Source organism: Somniosus microcephalus, chromosome 18, assembly GCF_052327205.1.
Source record: "Somniosus microcephalus isolate GS21.2 chromosome 18, FLI_Smic_1.0, whole genome shotgun sequence".
Classification (NCBI taxonomy): domain Eukaryota; kingdom Metazoa; phylum Chordata; class Chondrichthyes; order Squaliformes; family Somniosidae; genus Somniosus; species Somniosus microcephalus.
The window spans coordinates 22,791,367-22,809,210 of record NC_141004.1 but is presented as its reverse complement, the minus strand read 5'-3'; the positions used below and the strand labels follow the sequence as shown (position 1 = coordinate 22,809,210).

Here is a 17,844-nt window from a genome sequence, read left to right as displayed (position 1 = left end):
AAGACTTTGTTGTTCAGCTGACAAATCTCTTCACACGCTTATTTAATTAAACTATTTATTGTGGCTTTGGACCGATGGTGAAGAACTTCCTACTGGGCTGAAATATCAGTGTAAAATGTTTTAACTGTCGAATTGAAGGTGAACAAAGTTGTTTACGTGGTAGTGAAGGAGATTTAAATAAAATGTTAAGTAGCATTTGGTTGTCTCGGGCTTTACATGAAGTGGCCTCCAATGGACTATTCTAGATGCTTATCCTTTAAGGAATTGCAGGATGTAGTAAAACACATTATAAGTAGCGTAGACATGAAAGACAAAGCCATATTTTAAGTTGCTTTTTTGCAACCCCCAATAAATTGCGTGGGTGTAGAGATTTTAGTTTAGAGAACTGCATGAAAGTGAGTTGTGCACCAGTTTTTGGGTTCCTACATTTTGAAAACTAGTGTGCTCTGAAAATGACTGCTCATGTTTTGATATGCGAGGCTCTGGTTTGACGAGAGGGGTATAATGCTTGATTTTTTTCTTTGCTGCAGATTGTCATTGTGGAGTTTGGAGGGAAACCATTCAGCTGCTCAGGGCTGACTCTTGACCAATGGCTGTGGTGCATTTTCATTGGGGTCGGAGAGCTTCTCTGGGGACAAGTAAGTTGCTGTATTTATCCTCCACTGGTGTGTGCACACGTACAGCTTCAAAAGGTGGCCTGCACAACCCTCGGCCAAGCCCAACAGACTTTGTGTGTCTTGGTCCAGTTTTGATTTGGTTTGATCTAATTCATGATGTTTTTGGCCAAGAGGGACAGTGCCCTGCCTGATGAATGTGAATTACAAGATAACCTGAGAAGGTTTCACCACTTTAATAACATCAGCAACAGTTTGCATTGATAAGAGCACCTTTTTTAAAGGAGTACAACGTCCCAAGGCTCTTAACAGGCGCGTTCGCAGAGAAAATTGTAACAAGGTGGCTTCAGTATATTCAGTGCCTCCCAACTGATTTGATTTGGAACATTTGCACTTTCCCTCATTCTGCCCTATAATCAGAATTGGAATTTTATACGATATACAGATTAAAGCAAGACAAAATGTTATCTTCAGGTAATCTCCTCGATTCCAACAAGCCGCCTGAAGTTCCTGAAGGAAGCTGGCCACGGCACCACGAAGGACGACATCCCTGAAGGAGAGTTGATGGAGGATAATGATGAAATTGACCATGCCGAGATGGAGCTTCGCCGGGGACAGATCCTCTGGTTCAGAGGTCTGAATAGAATCCAGACTCAGGTATGCTGACAAACTCATAGCCCACCACAGCAATGGATCGCTGACTGGAAGCTGTCATTCCAAATGAACTAGACCACTTTGCCCCAAAAGGCTGCCAGTGCCCACTATTTTTAACCAATGTCTTTCAATGAACTGTGTATTTATTTTTGTTTTAAATAAAACAGTATTTATATAAACTGTCCCTGCTCGAGGTAATATCCACCCAAAGTTATACCATGTGTCTAGAACCAATCTGTATTCAAATTCTTGTTTACCTGGCCAAAAATAACCTCTACTTCAGGAATTCTACTTCTGTCTCTTTCCCCTCTCTCCAAATGGCTGTTACACATTTTTCATAGTGCCTTTTCTCCTTTCACTGTTCTATTCTTGTTGTGGGGCGCTTGATCTTGTGCAGTATAACTGGGACTCTACTTCATTTCATTTATTTTTATTGTGTTTTGCTTTATTTTCCTTGTCTTTCCACCCACTTTTTATCTCTCCTTTCACTCCCTTTACCTCCCTTTTTATTCTCCGTGTCTCTCTCTCTCTTTCCCCCTTTCTCTCTTTCCTTCTCTCCTCTCTCCCCCTCCCCCCTCCTTTCTCCTCCCCCCCCTCCTTTCTCCTCCCCCCCTCCTTTCTCCTCCCCCCCTCCTTTCTCCTCCCCCCTCCTTTCTCCTCCCCCCCTCCTTTCTCCTCCCCCCCCTCCTTTCTCCTCCCCCCCTCCTTTCTCCTCCCCCCACTCCCTTCTCCTCCCCCCCTCCTTTCTCCTTCCCCCCTCCTTTCCCGCTCTCTTTCTATCTTTTCAATGTGGAGCAAAGCTGTCTTATTCTCTGATTCTTTGCAGATGGGCGTAGTCAACACATTCCAGGGCGGACCTTCCTTGCAGGGAGCGCTGAGGCGGCAGCCCTCCATAGTCAGCCAGCACCACGATGTAAAAAATCTTTCTACCCCAACACATGTAGTGCTTTCTACTGGCAATACTACTCCTACTACTTCTACTACTACTACCACTGTGGGGCGTGAGTGCCGGTTTCTTAAAAACTGCATGAAATTAATATCATCTCCGTCCATGCACTTAACTTATTACTATCCTTTTTTCCCCTTTTAGTTTCCTGAATGTTCTCTCATTTCAGCCTTTTTTTTTGTTATTTCAAAGGTTGCTGCATCTAAACGTTTTTCTTTTTCTCGCAGGAATGAAGTTTTTCAGATAAATACTCGAAAGGTGTCATTTAAAAAAAAAAAGTGTGTGTATTTAAACTAGGGGTGCAACGACTATTGTCCGATTCAAAAATCCATCAGTTGGACCAATATTGAATGTTTTTTTTCTGATTTTCTCGCTAGATCGAATGTGCTGTAACTTTAATCAGTGCATTCACCTAAAACAAGGCAAATACATTAACATACTTTTCCTTTTTCAGACTGTTTTATAATATATATAGTTTTGAAAAACATTTTAAGTTTTTTTTGAGGTTGAAAGGTTTGACATCAAGTGCCTATTTAGGTTAATATTGGGAGAGATTCTGAAACTTTACGAGCTTATTTATATTGCATGTTCCCCTTGATACAGATTCTAGTTTAAGACTTAGACACCATTCAGCAGTTTGGGACGATGACTTCCTATTATAAAAGGAACAACGCTGCAGTGGTATCTATCTGCCGCTTACACTGAGATTAGCGAGATCGGCCTGTGTAATTTCTTCTGAAGCTACGGACCGAGTGAAATGAGGTCCTTCCGCAACATATCTCTTGCTTGTAAATCAATTTAATTTTCGAACAGAAGAAATGGGAGCAGGAGTGGGCCATCCGGCCCCTCGAGCCTGCTCCGCCATTTAATAAGATCATGGCTGATCTTCTACCTCAACTCCACTTTCCCGCCCGGTCCCCATATCCCTTGATTCCCTTTTTCTCCCGCACCCACCTGCGATTCCCAAAATCTATTACAGAGCATCCGGCGTGCAATGATTCGCATATGTTATAGTGTTCAGTTGAGAATTAAGTTATCTGTAATCTATAATTTCACCAGAGATTTGAAACTTCAGTCACAGACAGAACACTTTAACGGCCACCTTGTTTCATAGCAGCTCCATACAGTTAATGCACCAAATGACATTTGCCAGTGCTTTAAGGATTGACTTGGTACTTGCTTGTGGTAAATAATAACTTTGTTCTGCTTAGCACCCCTCTTGCAATCAGTGAAATGGAAAGTTTATATTTGGGGCAAGGGCAGTGATTTCAGCACAAGACACTTTGTTAAATGCAGGGATGTCACAATACAACTTTTAACAGCTGGTAACTGAATCTTGTTTTCTTGTAGCTTGCAGCTATATCTGGTTCCGTATAGCACTAATCCCATTTTACTGTATAAAGGGCAATGCAAATCGACGTTGGATTGGACCTATGCTGCTATGTCACCATACTATACTGCAATTGTGTCAAGTTGCTAATTAAACTTTGTTCCGGGGGGGGGGGGGGGGAATCTTTCCACTTTCCTCTTCTTCTATAATTGCGCTTTACAATTCCCATTTTGTCAAACCTAATATTGTGCAATATGTTGACTTGCCTTTATTGTATTATGACATCCCTGTAGTGGCCCAATGGTGAAAGCGTGTAAGTGCACAGTGAGACTAAGATTCCATTGTGCAACTTCTAATATTCTTTGCACCTCTGATAGACGAGTTTTATTGTCTATTAATCCAGCTTGAGTTCACGGTGTAAATGTTCGAGTGTAAGCCCAAGAGTATTTGACTTACTTCAAATGTCGGAAGTCTCTGGTATAAATGCATGATGTGAAGGTTGTGAATTGACTTGGCTAGTAGAGCTGGGAGCCTCTATTTCCAGCTCCAGGCATCCTGAGCAGTAGGGTGCCAGCACCATTCAGTGCAAAAAGTGAGAGCTGCTGGCTGTACTGTAAACCTGTTGAGAGCAATAAGTTGTAAACCAGATTCGGAAGGTATGGGCATCAATTGTGATTTAAGTATTTTTATACGTAGGTACGCTATTGTTTGCGAAATGGTATACAGAACTAAATGGAATAATAGTGTAATAGTTAGACCTTCAATATAGGCATCAAATGTCTGCATGTATGAGAAAGTTATTTACAGCCAGTTATACAAGTATGGTTAATTGATTGTGCAGCTGGATGCATTGTAGGAAACGGCTGCAGTTTAGTGGCCTTGGTGTGCAGGCTGCTATCTGTTGAAACAAAGGCCATTTATAGAGTTTACCATTTGTGCTGCTATTACTATTCAGCCTTAAAAAAGGGGGGGGGGGAAAAGAAGAGAAATACTGTTCAATCTTCCTGAGAAGTGACTCTAAAATGCTACCGTCTCCTTCGGGAAGAACATTCATTTGTATTCTGTGACAGCTAATTACTGGAAGCCAGACTCTTTCCAGGTAAACTCATCTTTCTTTTGCAGCAGAAGACCGTGCCTGTGAAAAGTATGTTGCTTACTGTCTAGTGATTGTGTTGTGGGTATGTTTCTGATGCGACTGCAGCCTTTTACATGTTGTCTTGCAATTGAGCTTTCAGCAGCTGTGCTTCATTGCCTTGGGAGCAGTAACGTTGTATGGAATTCAAAGCCATAATGGTTTTTCCTTTTTTTGTTGTTGTTGATCTCCCAAGTTAGTAGCAGCCACAAGGCATGTCAAAGGTGGTGGTATTTTTAAACTTAAGTGTAGCTGTTAAAAATGTTTGCTTTTAAGCTACGAGCTCAGGTAAGTTTGAGCTTGTAAGCAGCTGCTTCTAATTGGAATGGCAAGTGCAGAATCTTGGCAGTTCGCGTGGTTTGGTTCTGGCTTAATAATATCATCACCGCTGTGAGCACCCCTGTCCAGACAGTAGAAGCTATTGCAATTTTAAAATCTACTGAAGGAACTCTTCATATAACGTGATCTATCACTGTGCCATTGGGGATGCCTTTAATCGACCTCACGTGGACTTGGTAAATTTCAGTCTCGAGTGGTTTTTTCCCCCCTGTAACAAAATTTGGGAGGTGGTTTGCTTAGCAACTGCCACAGGCTTCTGCATTATTTTGAATTTTCTTCCTGATAGTTTAGATGTGCATCAGCGCTTCTGTTTGGGGGGGGGGGGGAAATTTGAAGGGCGAATGTAAATTGCTTGTGTTTAAACGGTAGAAAAAATGAGATGCGCATAGAATTTATATTTCATCGCATTAGATTTGATTATATTAGAATGTCATTACACACTGAGCCTACCTGAACGAGAAGTGCAAATTTTGGTTTAACAGCTCCTTGTGATTTAACAACTATGGTAATGGTTCTCCACTCCAGTGCAAAGTGGAGAGCTGCACTCAGTGCTAAAATGGAAAGTTCAACAAACTCATGCAGTGAGAGGCAGGCAGTTACTGGCCTTGGCATGAATTGGGCAGGTGGAAACTGTGATACCCACTCTATGTACTATGAAATATATAATAAATAATTGGAACACAATTAGGAGCAGGAGTAGGCCATTCGGCCCCTCGAGCCTGCTCCGCCATTCAATAAGATCACTGCTGATCTTCGACCTCCAACTCCATTTTCCCACCCGATCCCCATATCCCTTGATTTCCCCTAGAGTCAAAGAATAGCACAGCCTTGAATATACTCAACGATTCAGCATTGACAGCCCTCTGGGGTAGAGCATTCCAATGATTCACAACCCTCTGAATGAAGAAATTCCTCCTCACCTCAGTCTTAAATGGCTGACCCCTTATCCTGAGACTATGCCCCCTAGTTCTAGACTCTCCAGCCAGGGAAACAACCTCTCTGCATCTACGCTGTCAATCTGCCTCAGATTCTTATGTTTCAATGAGATCTGTACCTAATGTACAATTTAATTTCATAGCATTTACATTAAGCTTCGTAGAACTTCACCGTTGCATCTTTTGCAATATCTCAACAAGCTTATCCAGCAAGTAGCTGAGGTGCAGAGACCAGGAAGGCCCCAGGTTCGACCCGCCCCTTTTCTCTATTGGCTTATTGGAGGGGGAGGGACTACAGTTTGCCTCAATGACACTGGGTTACTAAAGTCCAAGATCAGCAAGTGTTCCTGCTCCTGATTGCCATCCAGTAATAATCCTCCTCTATTGTCTGTGTGGATGTCAAGTAAGGACCAGATCTGGGCTGGCTGTAATGTGGTGGAATAATATGATGATGAAGAATGGTTAATTGGGTGAGACGGGGGCGGGCTAAAGGAGTCAGTGTCTTTAGGAAAGGAGAGGGAGAAAGTTGGTAGAAGGGAAAAGGTTCACTCTCTCACATGACATTGTAACCGCATCTCATTATTTGGCAAACTCCAAAGAGCCTAGATCTTCAAAGGATATAAACTAATTAAAACTAAAGATAATTTAGCTCTTCGTGGGATTTTTTTTTGTAACACCACAAGTTCTGTTCAGGAGGCCTTTGTTGTGGGAGGGGGATGTTGAGTCTGTGTGTCCCAGTTATGTTTAGGATCAATCACTGGACACAGACAACAAGAATAACTTTTAACAGGTCTTTACTATTCAGAGGTCAGGGCTGAACTGCCCAGCAAATCCTTACACAACACTTATATACCGGTGTGGTCACCACCGTTATTACAGTATACAGCAGCCAAGAGAAAGTAGTACATCTCTTAAAGTAGTTCTCTTAAGGTGGAACAGGTTACATACACCACAATCCTCCCTTTTTAGCTTAACAGTTATATCCCCATTTAACATAACATAATAACATATATACAACTTCATGCAAAACAGTTCAAAGATTCAGTCTCTGAGGAGGCCTCCTGATTCGAGTTGGATAACGCCTTTCAGGGGTCTCTGATTCTCGTCGTTGGGGTGACTCATCTAGTTGGTCTCTTATGGATTGGACATCATCATCAGGTACATTCACTTCTGAGGTAGATGCTTCAGGTTCACTAACTTCTTCCACGGTTGTCTCTGCCGTAACCATGGGTTCGACCCTTGTTCTTGATTCTACCAGTTGGTCAGCATGACGCCGTATTACATTTTCACCAACATCTACCGTGTACATCAGGGGTCCTTGTCTGGCCCGAATTGTTCCAGATTGCCATTTCTCGTTTTTATAACCCCGGGCTAACACTGGTTGTCCTATTTCGAAACTCCGAGTGCTCTTGTTATTTATATGCTGGAACTGTTTATTTTCAACTTCCCTCCGCACATTTGGTTTTAACAAGTCCAACCTGGACCGCAACCTCCTGTTATAGAACATCGTGGCAGGACTTTGGTTTGTCACTGCATGGGTGGCGTTTTGATATGCCAGTAGGAATTTGTCCACCTTGTGTTGTAGTGGAATCTGATCTTCGCTCATGGCCTTTATCGCTTTTTTGAACGTTTGTACAAATCTCTCGGCCAACCCGTTTGTAGCCGGATGATATGGGGCAGAGGTATAATGTTTCACCCCATTCTTCTTCATGAATTTCTGGAATTCTTCTGACACGAACTGCGGTCCGTTGTCTGAACATATTTGTTCTGGCAATCCATTTCTTGCAAATATCGTTCTCAGCACCGCGATCGTCTTTTCCGAGGTAGTGGTAGTCATCTTAATCACTTCTGGCCATTTAGAATGTGCGTCCACCGCAATTAAAAACATGGAGTCCATGAATGGACCAGCAAAGTCAATATGTACACGTTGCCATGGGGTTGAAGGCTATTCCCATGGATGCAGCGGTGCAATCGGAGGTGCATTTTGCACTTTTTGGCACCCTGAGCAACTTTTCGTCAGATCCTCTATCTGTTGGTCGATACCTGGCCACCACACAAGCCCTAGCAAGGCTTTTCATCTTGACTCCCCCCAGATGACCTTCATGCAGTTCCTTTAGAACTCTCTCTCTTAACTTAGGAGGAATAATCACCCTTGTTCCATACATCAATGTTCCTTGACAGACGGACAGCTGTTCTCGTCTTGCTGAGAATGCCGGTAACAGTGGATCACCATGTGCTGGCCATCCCTTCACTGTCACTTCGTAGACCCTGGACAGTGTCGGGTCATTCCTGGTTTCTCTTTCAATACTTGCATTGGTGACTGGTAAACATTCGATGATGGTCGAGTGAAATAACTCAACAGGGTCAACCGTCGGTGCCTCCTCCTCTGTAGGTAGTGGCAGGTGCGACAGCCCATCAGCATTACCATGCTGCTTTGTACCTTTGAATTCTATCTGATATTGATGTGCTCCTAGGAAAAGGGACCATCTCTGGAGTCTCTGTGCTGTCATCACCGAAACACCCTTCTTAGGGTTAAAAATGGATACCAACGGCTGGTGGTCTGTCAGAAGCGTAAACTTTTGGCCCTGCAGGTAATGATTAAACTTCTTTACTCCCCACACAAGGCTGAGAGCCTCCCTATCTATCTGAGCATAGTTGCGCTCAGCGGAGGTCAATGATCTGGATGCGAATGCAACTGGCCTCTCCTGGCCATTTGGCAACTTGTGTGAGAGTACTGCCCCAATACCATATGGAGAAGCATCACAAGCCAAACGAATAGGCAGCGTTGGGTTGAAGTGAGCCAACACTTCCTGAGGTGATCAATGCCTTGCTTTCGCAAAAGGCCCTCTTACAGTCCTCGCTCCACTTCCATGGTACTCCCTTCTGCAAAAGAGCATTCAGCGGGTGCAGCACCGTGGATAAATTTGGCAGAAACTTATGGTAATAGTTAATCAACCCTAGAAACGACCTCAATTGGGATACATTATCCGGAGCGGGAGCCTTCACAACAGCTTCGATCTTGTCAGGAGACTTATGAAGCCCCTCCTGGTCAATGACATGACCACAGTACGAGATCCGCTTCTGAAAGAACTCACATTTCTGGCGATTAACTCGAAGTCCATATTCTTTCAATCTGGTGAGCACCAGTTCCAAGTTTGCAAGGTGTTCCTCGTCATCATCTCCTGTAATCAGAATATCGTCCAGGTAACATTGTGTACCTGTAATACCTGCTCCATGGCCCTCTGCCAAATTGCTGGAGCCGATGCCACTCCAAAAACCAGTCTATTATACCGGTACAAGCCTCTATGCGTGTTGATCGTGAGATACTGGCGTGACTCTTCCTCAACTTCCATCTGTAAGTATGCCTGCGCCAGGTCCATCTTGGTGAAGTGTTTCCCGCCAGACAACGAAGCGAAGATATCCTCAATCCGCGGAAGCGGATACTGCACCGTGTGAAGCACCGGATCAACAGTGATCTTGAAATCTCCACAGATGCGAACCTTCCCCGGTTCCCCCGGCTTGTTGCTTGATGAACGCTTCATGACGGGGACAATGGGCGTGGCCCACTCACTCCAGTCTACCTTAGACAGTACTCCTGAACGTTCTAGCCCTTCCAGCTCAGCTTCCACAGCAGGTCGTATTGCATAAGGTACCGGTCTGGCTTTGAAAAATTTCGGGTTTGCATGTTCTTCAACCTTGATGTTTGCCGCAATTCCTCTGTGTTCCCAGTCCCTGTTGGAACATCTCTTTAGCATCGTCCAATATTCTGGACAATCGTTTAGGTTTGACATCTTTTGTACCGGAATCTACCGTTAGTGCTTTTAAGGAATGCCAGTCCATATTTATTTTCCTAATCCACTCCCGTCCCAGTAGTGGTGGACCTCCCTCAGGTAGCACATATAAGTCCATTCCTCAGCTTTCTTTGCCCTTGTGGACCACCTTTACCTCTATCTTCCCGATGGGGTATACTCTTTGCCCCGTGTATGTTTTCAATACAATCTCCGTATCCCGTAGGGGAATATGTGGGAATAACCTTTTGTAATCTTTCTTATTCATGACCGTCAATGCCGATCCAGTGTCCAATTCCATCTTCACTTGACTCCTGCTATCTGAAGTGTGACCCAAATTGTTTGGAGGTCTGCTTCCTTACCAACATTGTGTACTCTTAGACTACCCAGTTCATTACTGCTGGAGTCTGAATCTGACTTCTGTTAGTTCGAACTGTTCTCTGTCACCTTGTGTACCTTTCTGTACTTTTCCTGTGGTGACTTTTTGTTGCTGGTCTTCTTTCCTGACCGGCATACTTTAGCTATGTGACCCAGCCTGCCACATTTTCTGCATTCCTGATTTTTGAACCAGCACTGGTTCTGATCGTGCGTTGTCTTTCCACAACGATAACATTTTACTGTACTCAAGACCATTTGATTGGTGCAGAGTTCCGGTGACCGTAGCTGCATTTCCGCAGTGCCTCTCGCTGCGGCTTCTTGCGATGCTGCAATAGTGACAGCTTTATCAAGCGTAAGATCATTCTCCTCAAGCAGTCGCTTTTGTGTTCCTTCTTTTAACAATCCACACACAAATTTATCTCTCAGCGCATCTGCTAGTCCTGTTCCAAACTGACAGTACTTCGATAGCTTATGTAGTTCAATTAAAAATTCAGCGTTGCTTTCGTCTTTCAACTGCGTTCTCCTGTAAAATTTAAATCGTTCCGCTATCAGCGGCATGGGGTTTAAATGATTTTTCAGGACAGTAACAATATTCACGAAAGTCTGATCCGCCGGTTTATTTGGTGATAGAAGGTGCTTCAATAGCCCGTATGTCTTCGCACCCATTGAGCTTAATAAGGTTAGTGCTTTCTCATCATCTGGTACCTTATTTGCTTTACAATAAACTTCCATGCGTTCTACATACGTGGTCCAATCTTCGATATCACTATCAAAGGTATTAATGCTCCCATGTTTAGGCATCCTTGCAAGTTTTTAAAAATTTTTTCTTTTTCTCAAAATGGCGGCTTCCCGCGCTTGTCTTCTTCCCCCGCCTACTAAAATGGCGGCTTCCCGCGCTTGGCGGTCTTTCTCGCGCTCGTCTTCTTCCCCCGCCGACTACAATGGCGGATTCCCGCGTTTGCCTTCTTCCCCCGCTGGCTGCAATGGCGATTGCCTTGCTGCTGCCGTTCTCGCCTCCCCAGCGGTTCTCACTCCCCGACGCTGCTTTGCCTCGCAGCCCCGCTTGCAGCCCGGTCCTTTACACTGGCTGCGTTTGAATTCTCCGCGGCTCTCGTGCCTTAAGCTTCCCCATCGCTGCGCCTCTCGGCCTCGATTGCAGCCCGGCCCTTTCTACCGGCCGTGGTCGAGCTCTCCGCCCTTGTTCCTCCGTTTTCCCTCCCCTACTCCACAGTCAACGCGGCCGACTTTCTGCTCGTGTCGCTGATCGGCTTACCCACCACCGTGGTAGAAGGGATGATCACTGCCTGTCGCTGATGGAGGGCTTCGTGGTCAGAATTAACCCGGGTTCTCGATGCCTCCCGTGCGATGGTGCTCAGCAGGATGATGAGGGCGGATGCCTCTTCTCGACGCCCGTTTTGAGGACGAAGCTGCCTTGGATGTAAAATTGCCGCAGGGTAAGATCGGACTCGTCGCCACTGTTGAGTCTGTGTGTCCCAGTTATGTTTAGGATCAATCACTGGACACAGACAACAAGAATAACTTTTAACAGGTCTTTACTATTTGGCGGTCAGGGCTGAACTGCCCAGCAAATCCTTACACAACACTTATATACCGGTGTGGTCACCACCGGTATTACAGTATACAGCAGCCAAGAGAAAGTAGTACATCTCTTAAAGTAGTTCTCTTAAGGTGGAACAGGTTACATACACCACAGGGGAGAAGGTGGCAGCCTAAACTGAAGGAGAAAAATGAGAGGTTACAACTGATGTGGGGGCAAAGGCTGAAGATTTGAAAATATCACCTGTCGGGTAAGATTTTTTTTGTACCTCTTTTTAATCATGAGGGGCACCCAAACATTCCCAGATATGGGAACATTATTCAAGTCTAAGACAGAATTGGGCTTTGGAGAGAATTAAGGGAAGAAGTGTTCATCAAGAGAAGAAAACAAAGTTGCTTGAAGGCAGCTTTACTAATGGAATGGATGGAAGAGTTCTGTGCGAGGTCAAAGGTGGCAATAAGGCAACAAATGCCAATGGATAAATACAAAGGATGGAGCTATCAAAGTTAAGATATGATAGCTGTTGGTTAGACTTGCAAGATCTGAAAAAACCAACTTTGAGGAAGCTGGATTTTCACTGCCCCATCTAAGGAAATTGAGATGAGGTTATCGTGGTTCAGCCATTGCACTGTAAGGTAAATGAAGGTGGTGTGCAATGAACATAGTTTGCAAGAATTTGAGCAGAATCAGCAGAGGAGTGCATATGGTCAACTGGCTAACGAAGGAGATCATTTCTATTGGACGGGATGACTAAGCCCTGGGATCCCTGCTTTGAAAGTCATATGACCCTTCAATTACAGCACAAGTGATTTGAGAGGAATCTGGATGGTCATGAGCATAGCTTTAGTGGAAGATCATAAGATAACTCGTTTAGAAGTGCAACATACCAAATCTTGTTCAAGGTATGAAAAATTATTCACCAAAGTTCCAAGGGTATATAACATAGGAACAAGAGTATGCCGTTCAGCCTGTTCTGTCATTCTATTAGATCATTGCTAATGATCATTGCACCTCAACTCCCATTTACCCACCTTTGCTCCATATCCCTTGATAACCTTACCTAACAAAAATCTGTTGATCTCAGTCTTGAAAATTTCAATTGACACAGCATCCACATCCTTTTGAGGGAGGGAGTTACAGATTTCCACTACCCATTGTGTGGAAAAAGTGCTTCCTGACTTCATTCCTCAACAGCCTCATTCTAATTTTAAGATTAAGCCCCCTTTATTCTGGATTCCCCCACCAGAGGAAGTAGTTTTTCCTCTCTATCTACCTTATCGAGTCCCCTTACCGTGGTGCAAACACAAGCAACAAGATCACTAATGGAACTGTTGTTGAAAACTATACTAATCATAGATTAGGCTTAAATATTGATGTAAAGACAATGGAGCAGTCATTGGAAAAGTAGCTGGATGACCTTTCTTCAGCATAATTGAACACAATAACATTTCCAAGAAGGAGGAAGCGTAGACTAGGAATAAAATTAAATAGTTGGCATGGATGAGAGTAATCTTGAAGACCATGAGTGGCTGTTTGCTAACATAACTGCTAAGGACATCTAATGAAAATCTTTAAAAGTTTTAAGAATAGTAAGATCACAAGTGTCCAGGAACTCCCAGGTACTTGGTCATTACTGTTTAGGAATTTAAAATCAAGTTGGTGGTTTTTTAAATGTAAATGTAAGGCAACGGCATCTTCCTTCAGACAATTGAGATTTTTTGTTTGCCTAAATGCCTTCTTGTCAACTAATTTTACTTGCTGTTTCCCAACCATTTTCCTGACTAGGCTCAGCTTAACTCCTCTATTGTGCCTCTGATCAAATCAGTTTGAACCAGCAGCCAGCCCTAAAATACTGTAGTAATATTAGACTTCAGTTCCATTTCATTTCACATACTATAACTTTATTCAGTTTATCTGTCGCAAATGAATATTGAAAGAAATCAACACGTGGTTATGTTATTGTATTTATTTTTCCCCACGTAACAGGAGGAAAAGGGCTAAAGTCTGTATAACTTGTTTTGGTGCCTTTTAGGTGGGGGGACGTAGGGAAAGGAAGTGAGTCTGGCCTAAAGAATTCCACATCTCCGATGCATTAACTTTAAAAATGGTTACTAACTGTGAGATTTTAAGCTATGCACAGTGAAAATGTTGTAATATTAAACCAAAAATTAAATCCCAGGTGAGTTCACTCTTCAGTCTAATGCAGCACAAGAAGCAAAGATGCAGAAACTATCTTTCCAATAGCACAAATCCTCCCCAAGAATAATACAGTAATTGGACTGATTGGGTAGAGGCCATTTACTCCACTGCTTTCCTATTGGTCGCTAACAGTTATTCTATCTAGTGCTCTTACTGGTCAGCCTTTACCAATGTTTTTTTGCTGATCGCTTATTGATCTGCTCGTCTCAGAATGTGTATCTGGTGGTTTTCTTTCCCCCCCCCCAATCATTCTAATAGTACTTAGTTTGCAGAATTTGTTAGACTGGTCTAGGTTTTCTTTTCTTCGCTTGGCACAAGGCATGAAAGAAAGAAGGTATCAAAAAGTGTGCCAGAGATACAGGATGACCAAGTCGCAGTTTGTTGTAGGACATGGCATCTCCAGGTGAAGCCAGTCTCTCAAGGTTTGCTTTGATTCAACAAGTTTGCAGCTGTGGCCTTTGAGAGAGCCCTAAATGTGCTACAGAATGGAATATTGGGCCTATACTCGAATGTTTACACATTATTATCTTCTCTGCTGCACTGCATGTCTGTGTGTTGCTGATTGTGAGCTTGTATATTGTGATGTTCAGCTTGTCCTGCTGATTTTACCAATAAAATTACCCACCATGCAAAAAGTTATTTTTGACTACCAGCATGGGAAGTTTTGACAATTGGTTGTTGTGCATCATGGTTCCATTGTGTTGTATTTGCTGTTGTACAATTTAGTTGGATTGTGGTAATTTTTTTCACTTGTCTTCACGTGATACATTTTTACACTTTGCTTTAAAAGGCAATGTCCAACCTAAGTGATTTTTGGTCCATTTTATTTCAGTGCAGTAAGTGGTATCTTCACAGTAATCCAGTGTTCACATCTTTAGAATGGCAATTGCAGCTGTTGGTGGACATCCCTCCAGATGGAAAAGTAAAACTTAGTGTCTACGGTGCAACCCATTTATACTCATTTTTATATCTCTCTCTGCTTATTATAGAATCCAATACACTCGTCTTCTGTTAATTTCTGTCATTTATTTTGTTTTATGTCCTAATGCTACCCATTTAATGTCCTACATTTTTTGGGTTATCTTCTACCATTCTGTACAAACTGGTGGTGTGTGTTCATGACACATGCAGTGACGAGCATTTTAATCCCCTTTGTTGGCCTGTGAATGCACTTAAACCATAGGAATGTTCTTCTTCTTAGGCAGTCCCTCAGAACCGAGGATGACTTGCTTCCGCACTAAAAATTAGTTCTGTGACTGATGAGTCCAATGCTGGACCTACAGTCTCTGTCACAGATGGGGCAGACGGTGGTTGAAGGGGCGGGTGGGTGGGGTGCTTGGGTTGACGTGCGCTGTTTGCGCTTGGCTTCCGCTTGCTCCCGGCGAAGAGACTCGGTGTTCAGCGCCTTCCCGGATGCTTCTCCACTTTGTGCGGTCTTGGGCCAGGGATTCCCAGGTGCCGGGGGGGATGTTGCACTTTTTCAGAGTCTTTGAGGGTGTCCTTGAAGCTTTTCCTCTGCCCACCTGAGACTCTCTTGCCGTGTTGGAGCTCCGAGTAGAGCGCTTGTTTTGGGAGTCTCGTATCGGGAATGCGGACGATGTGGCCCGTCTATCGGAGCTAACCGAGCGTGGTCAATGCTGGGAATGTGTGACCGAGCTAATTAACCTCATGAGTAGTATCAATGGTACAGTGTATTGGTGCTCCAGTGTGCTGTACCATGGACTGGTAAGATGTGGGTGGCTTTTCCAAGATTCCAATCTTTCCCCAATCCCCATCCAGGCTGGTGCCGAGCTTAAGCTACATGCTTTCCCTCGTGTGAAGGGAGGAGAGCATATAATGTCATCTAGCTCATAAACCCTGTTGGCAGAGGCTGTAATTCTGGTCACTTGGCCACCCTCTCAACTGTGAAGTTGTGCATGGCATTTAGAGGGGGAGAAGGCAATGACATTTCAAGGAGACATTCACCTATTCGTAGCCCAGTCTTTTTAAATTGATCCTTTCACCCGTTTCATTTCTACAACCTGTTTCGCCTTATTTTGTTTTGCTGTATGGTAGCGCATCTGAGTCTCTTCACTTTTTTGACTTTTGCTTTCAATTCTTTTCAATTCTGTTTGTGCTTTTTAAAAGCTCCTTAATGTCCTAAATCTTGCTGTTAAATTGGGTTTTATAATGAGATGCCTCCACTTTTTTAGTTTGTGACCCAATCAGATGTCGGAAATTTTGCTGTTAAAGGAAATTTTTTTAACTCTTTAGCTTAAAAGAATGGGATGTCGCTTTAAAAAAAATAATAAATAAATAAATAAAAAATAAAAAAATTGTCATCTAAACCAAGCATTGCCTATTTTAAGTACAGTCTCCATATCAAGCATGGAAAAGCTGTATCTTTGTTCGAGAATTTCAGTTGAGCAACTAATTTTAATTTTTCTCCATTTGTCACAAGTTACATTTCCAGTGTTGTTGTTGTTGTTGTTTATTTTACAGCTTCCACTGCACTCAGTCCTGACCACTTAATATCGGCAACATGTATGATCTCCATTCTCACAGCACACTCTCTGCCAAAAACAATCCCACTGTTCATCTCCAAGGCCAAGTGGTTTTTCTAACTTTCTTTTTTGGCTTCTCTGCCCTACAGATCAAAGTGGTGAATGCGTTCCGTAGTTCCTTGTACGAGGGGATAGAAAAACCGGAATCTCGAAGCTCCATCCACAACTTCATGACCCACCCAGAATTCGGAATGGAAGATGACGAGCCTCGGATCCCGCTGATTGATGAGACTGATGTAGAAATCAATGGACTCGCCAACTGTGGTGCCCCAAGCCCACCACATTCACCCAATAAGAATAACAATGCAGTTGACAGTGGAATTAGCCTCCCCCTCACGGACGCTAGCAAGCTTGCCTCCTCCGCTCCAGGGAGCCCCCTACACAGTGTGGAGACGTCAGTCTGACCTCACCATGAGCTCCAACCTTTGAACTTGCAGCTTTCACACTATTTCATCTTGTCTTGCAGGAAGCAAAAAAATTGTATTTTAGTTGGCAAATTGATGGAAAATCCTCAGATCCTAAAGCATCTTGTGTAGGATGAGGGAATGTTTCTGGCATTGTGCCATTTAAACATGAAATGCCATCTGAGGTTTTAAAACAGACCAACCTGTCAAGCCAGAAGAATGTACAGAATGATGATAGTTAACAGAATTGAGAGTAATTTATAAAGGCTTTTACTTTTCCTGTCACCAGCACTTTGCAGTTTACAAGACTCCAGTTTCCATTTGTTTAAATTGGAAAGGCCACAGATTTCAATGACAGTTGCTTCTTTTGCATCTCTCCACTATCATATATATATTTCCTGGAGTCTAGTTTCCAGTATGACAAACAGGATTTGACTCCACGGTCTGGGTAGTGTTAAGGGGTGGCGGCGAGGGAAGACTAAGTATTGGTTGCTAGTTGGATATGATGTGATTTTTGACCAATTTCACATTTATCTTTTTTTTGCAGCCAACTTCCATCATTTTATTGAAGTACGCAAGAGGCAAAGTCTCCTAAATTTCAATGTGCTGGTGGTGTGCTTGACATCACTTGCACACTAAAACTGTCTTTCTGTCTCCTGGCAATGTGTAATGCATGTCTACGATCGACTGCCTAATGAGGCAGTCAGCAGTGATGCTACACTCTGGTAAAGCTGCTCAACATCCTTCCAAAACAATCTTAAGATCAGAAACTTTTGACAGTGGGGGGTGGGCGGGGGGAAATTGTGTCCGTGGGTTTTTTTTTTGGGGTTGGGGGGGTGGTGGTCAGATGCAAGTTCTTTTTTTGGTTGCCGTTGGTTGCCAGACTTGTAGCTTCCCATTAACGTTGAGGGGGGAGCAAAATCTAATCGTTGTCAATGTGCTGGTAGTGTGGCAACATCACATGCACACTGAAACTGTGTTCTGTCTTCTGGCAAGGTGACCGCTGTCTGCGACTGACGGCCTA

General features: G+C 43.5%; 1 protein-coding gene across 6 annotated transcripts in view; it reads left to right on the top strand.

Moving 5' to 3' along the window:
- Positions 1–17,611, top strand: part of LOC147105123 (plasma membrane calcium-transporting ATPase 1-like) — a 268,080-nt gene extending 250,469 nt beyond the window's left edge. For 3 of the 6 annotated variants that reach the window (XM_086011218.1, XM_086011219.1, XM_086011217.1), the window contains 4 exons: positions 531–638; positions 1,089–1,271; positions 2,095–2,181; positions 16,506–17,611. In XM_086011218.1, coding sequence (XP_085867344.1) covers positions 531–638; positions 1,089–1,271; positions 2,095–2,181; positions 16,506–16,820 — 693 coding nt within the window. In that variant the 3' untranslated portion in view covers positions 16,821–17,611. Of the gene's footprint in view, positions 1–530; positions 639–1,088; positions 1,272–2,094; positions 2,182–14,705; positions 14,796–16,505 lie in introns of all 6 variants that reach the window. The other 3 variants (XM_086011221.1, XM_086011220.1, XM_086011223.1) reach the window with 2 other exon arrangements.
- Positions 17,612–17,844: the final 233 nt, after the last annotated feature.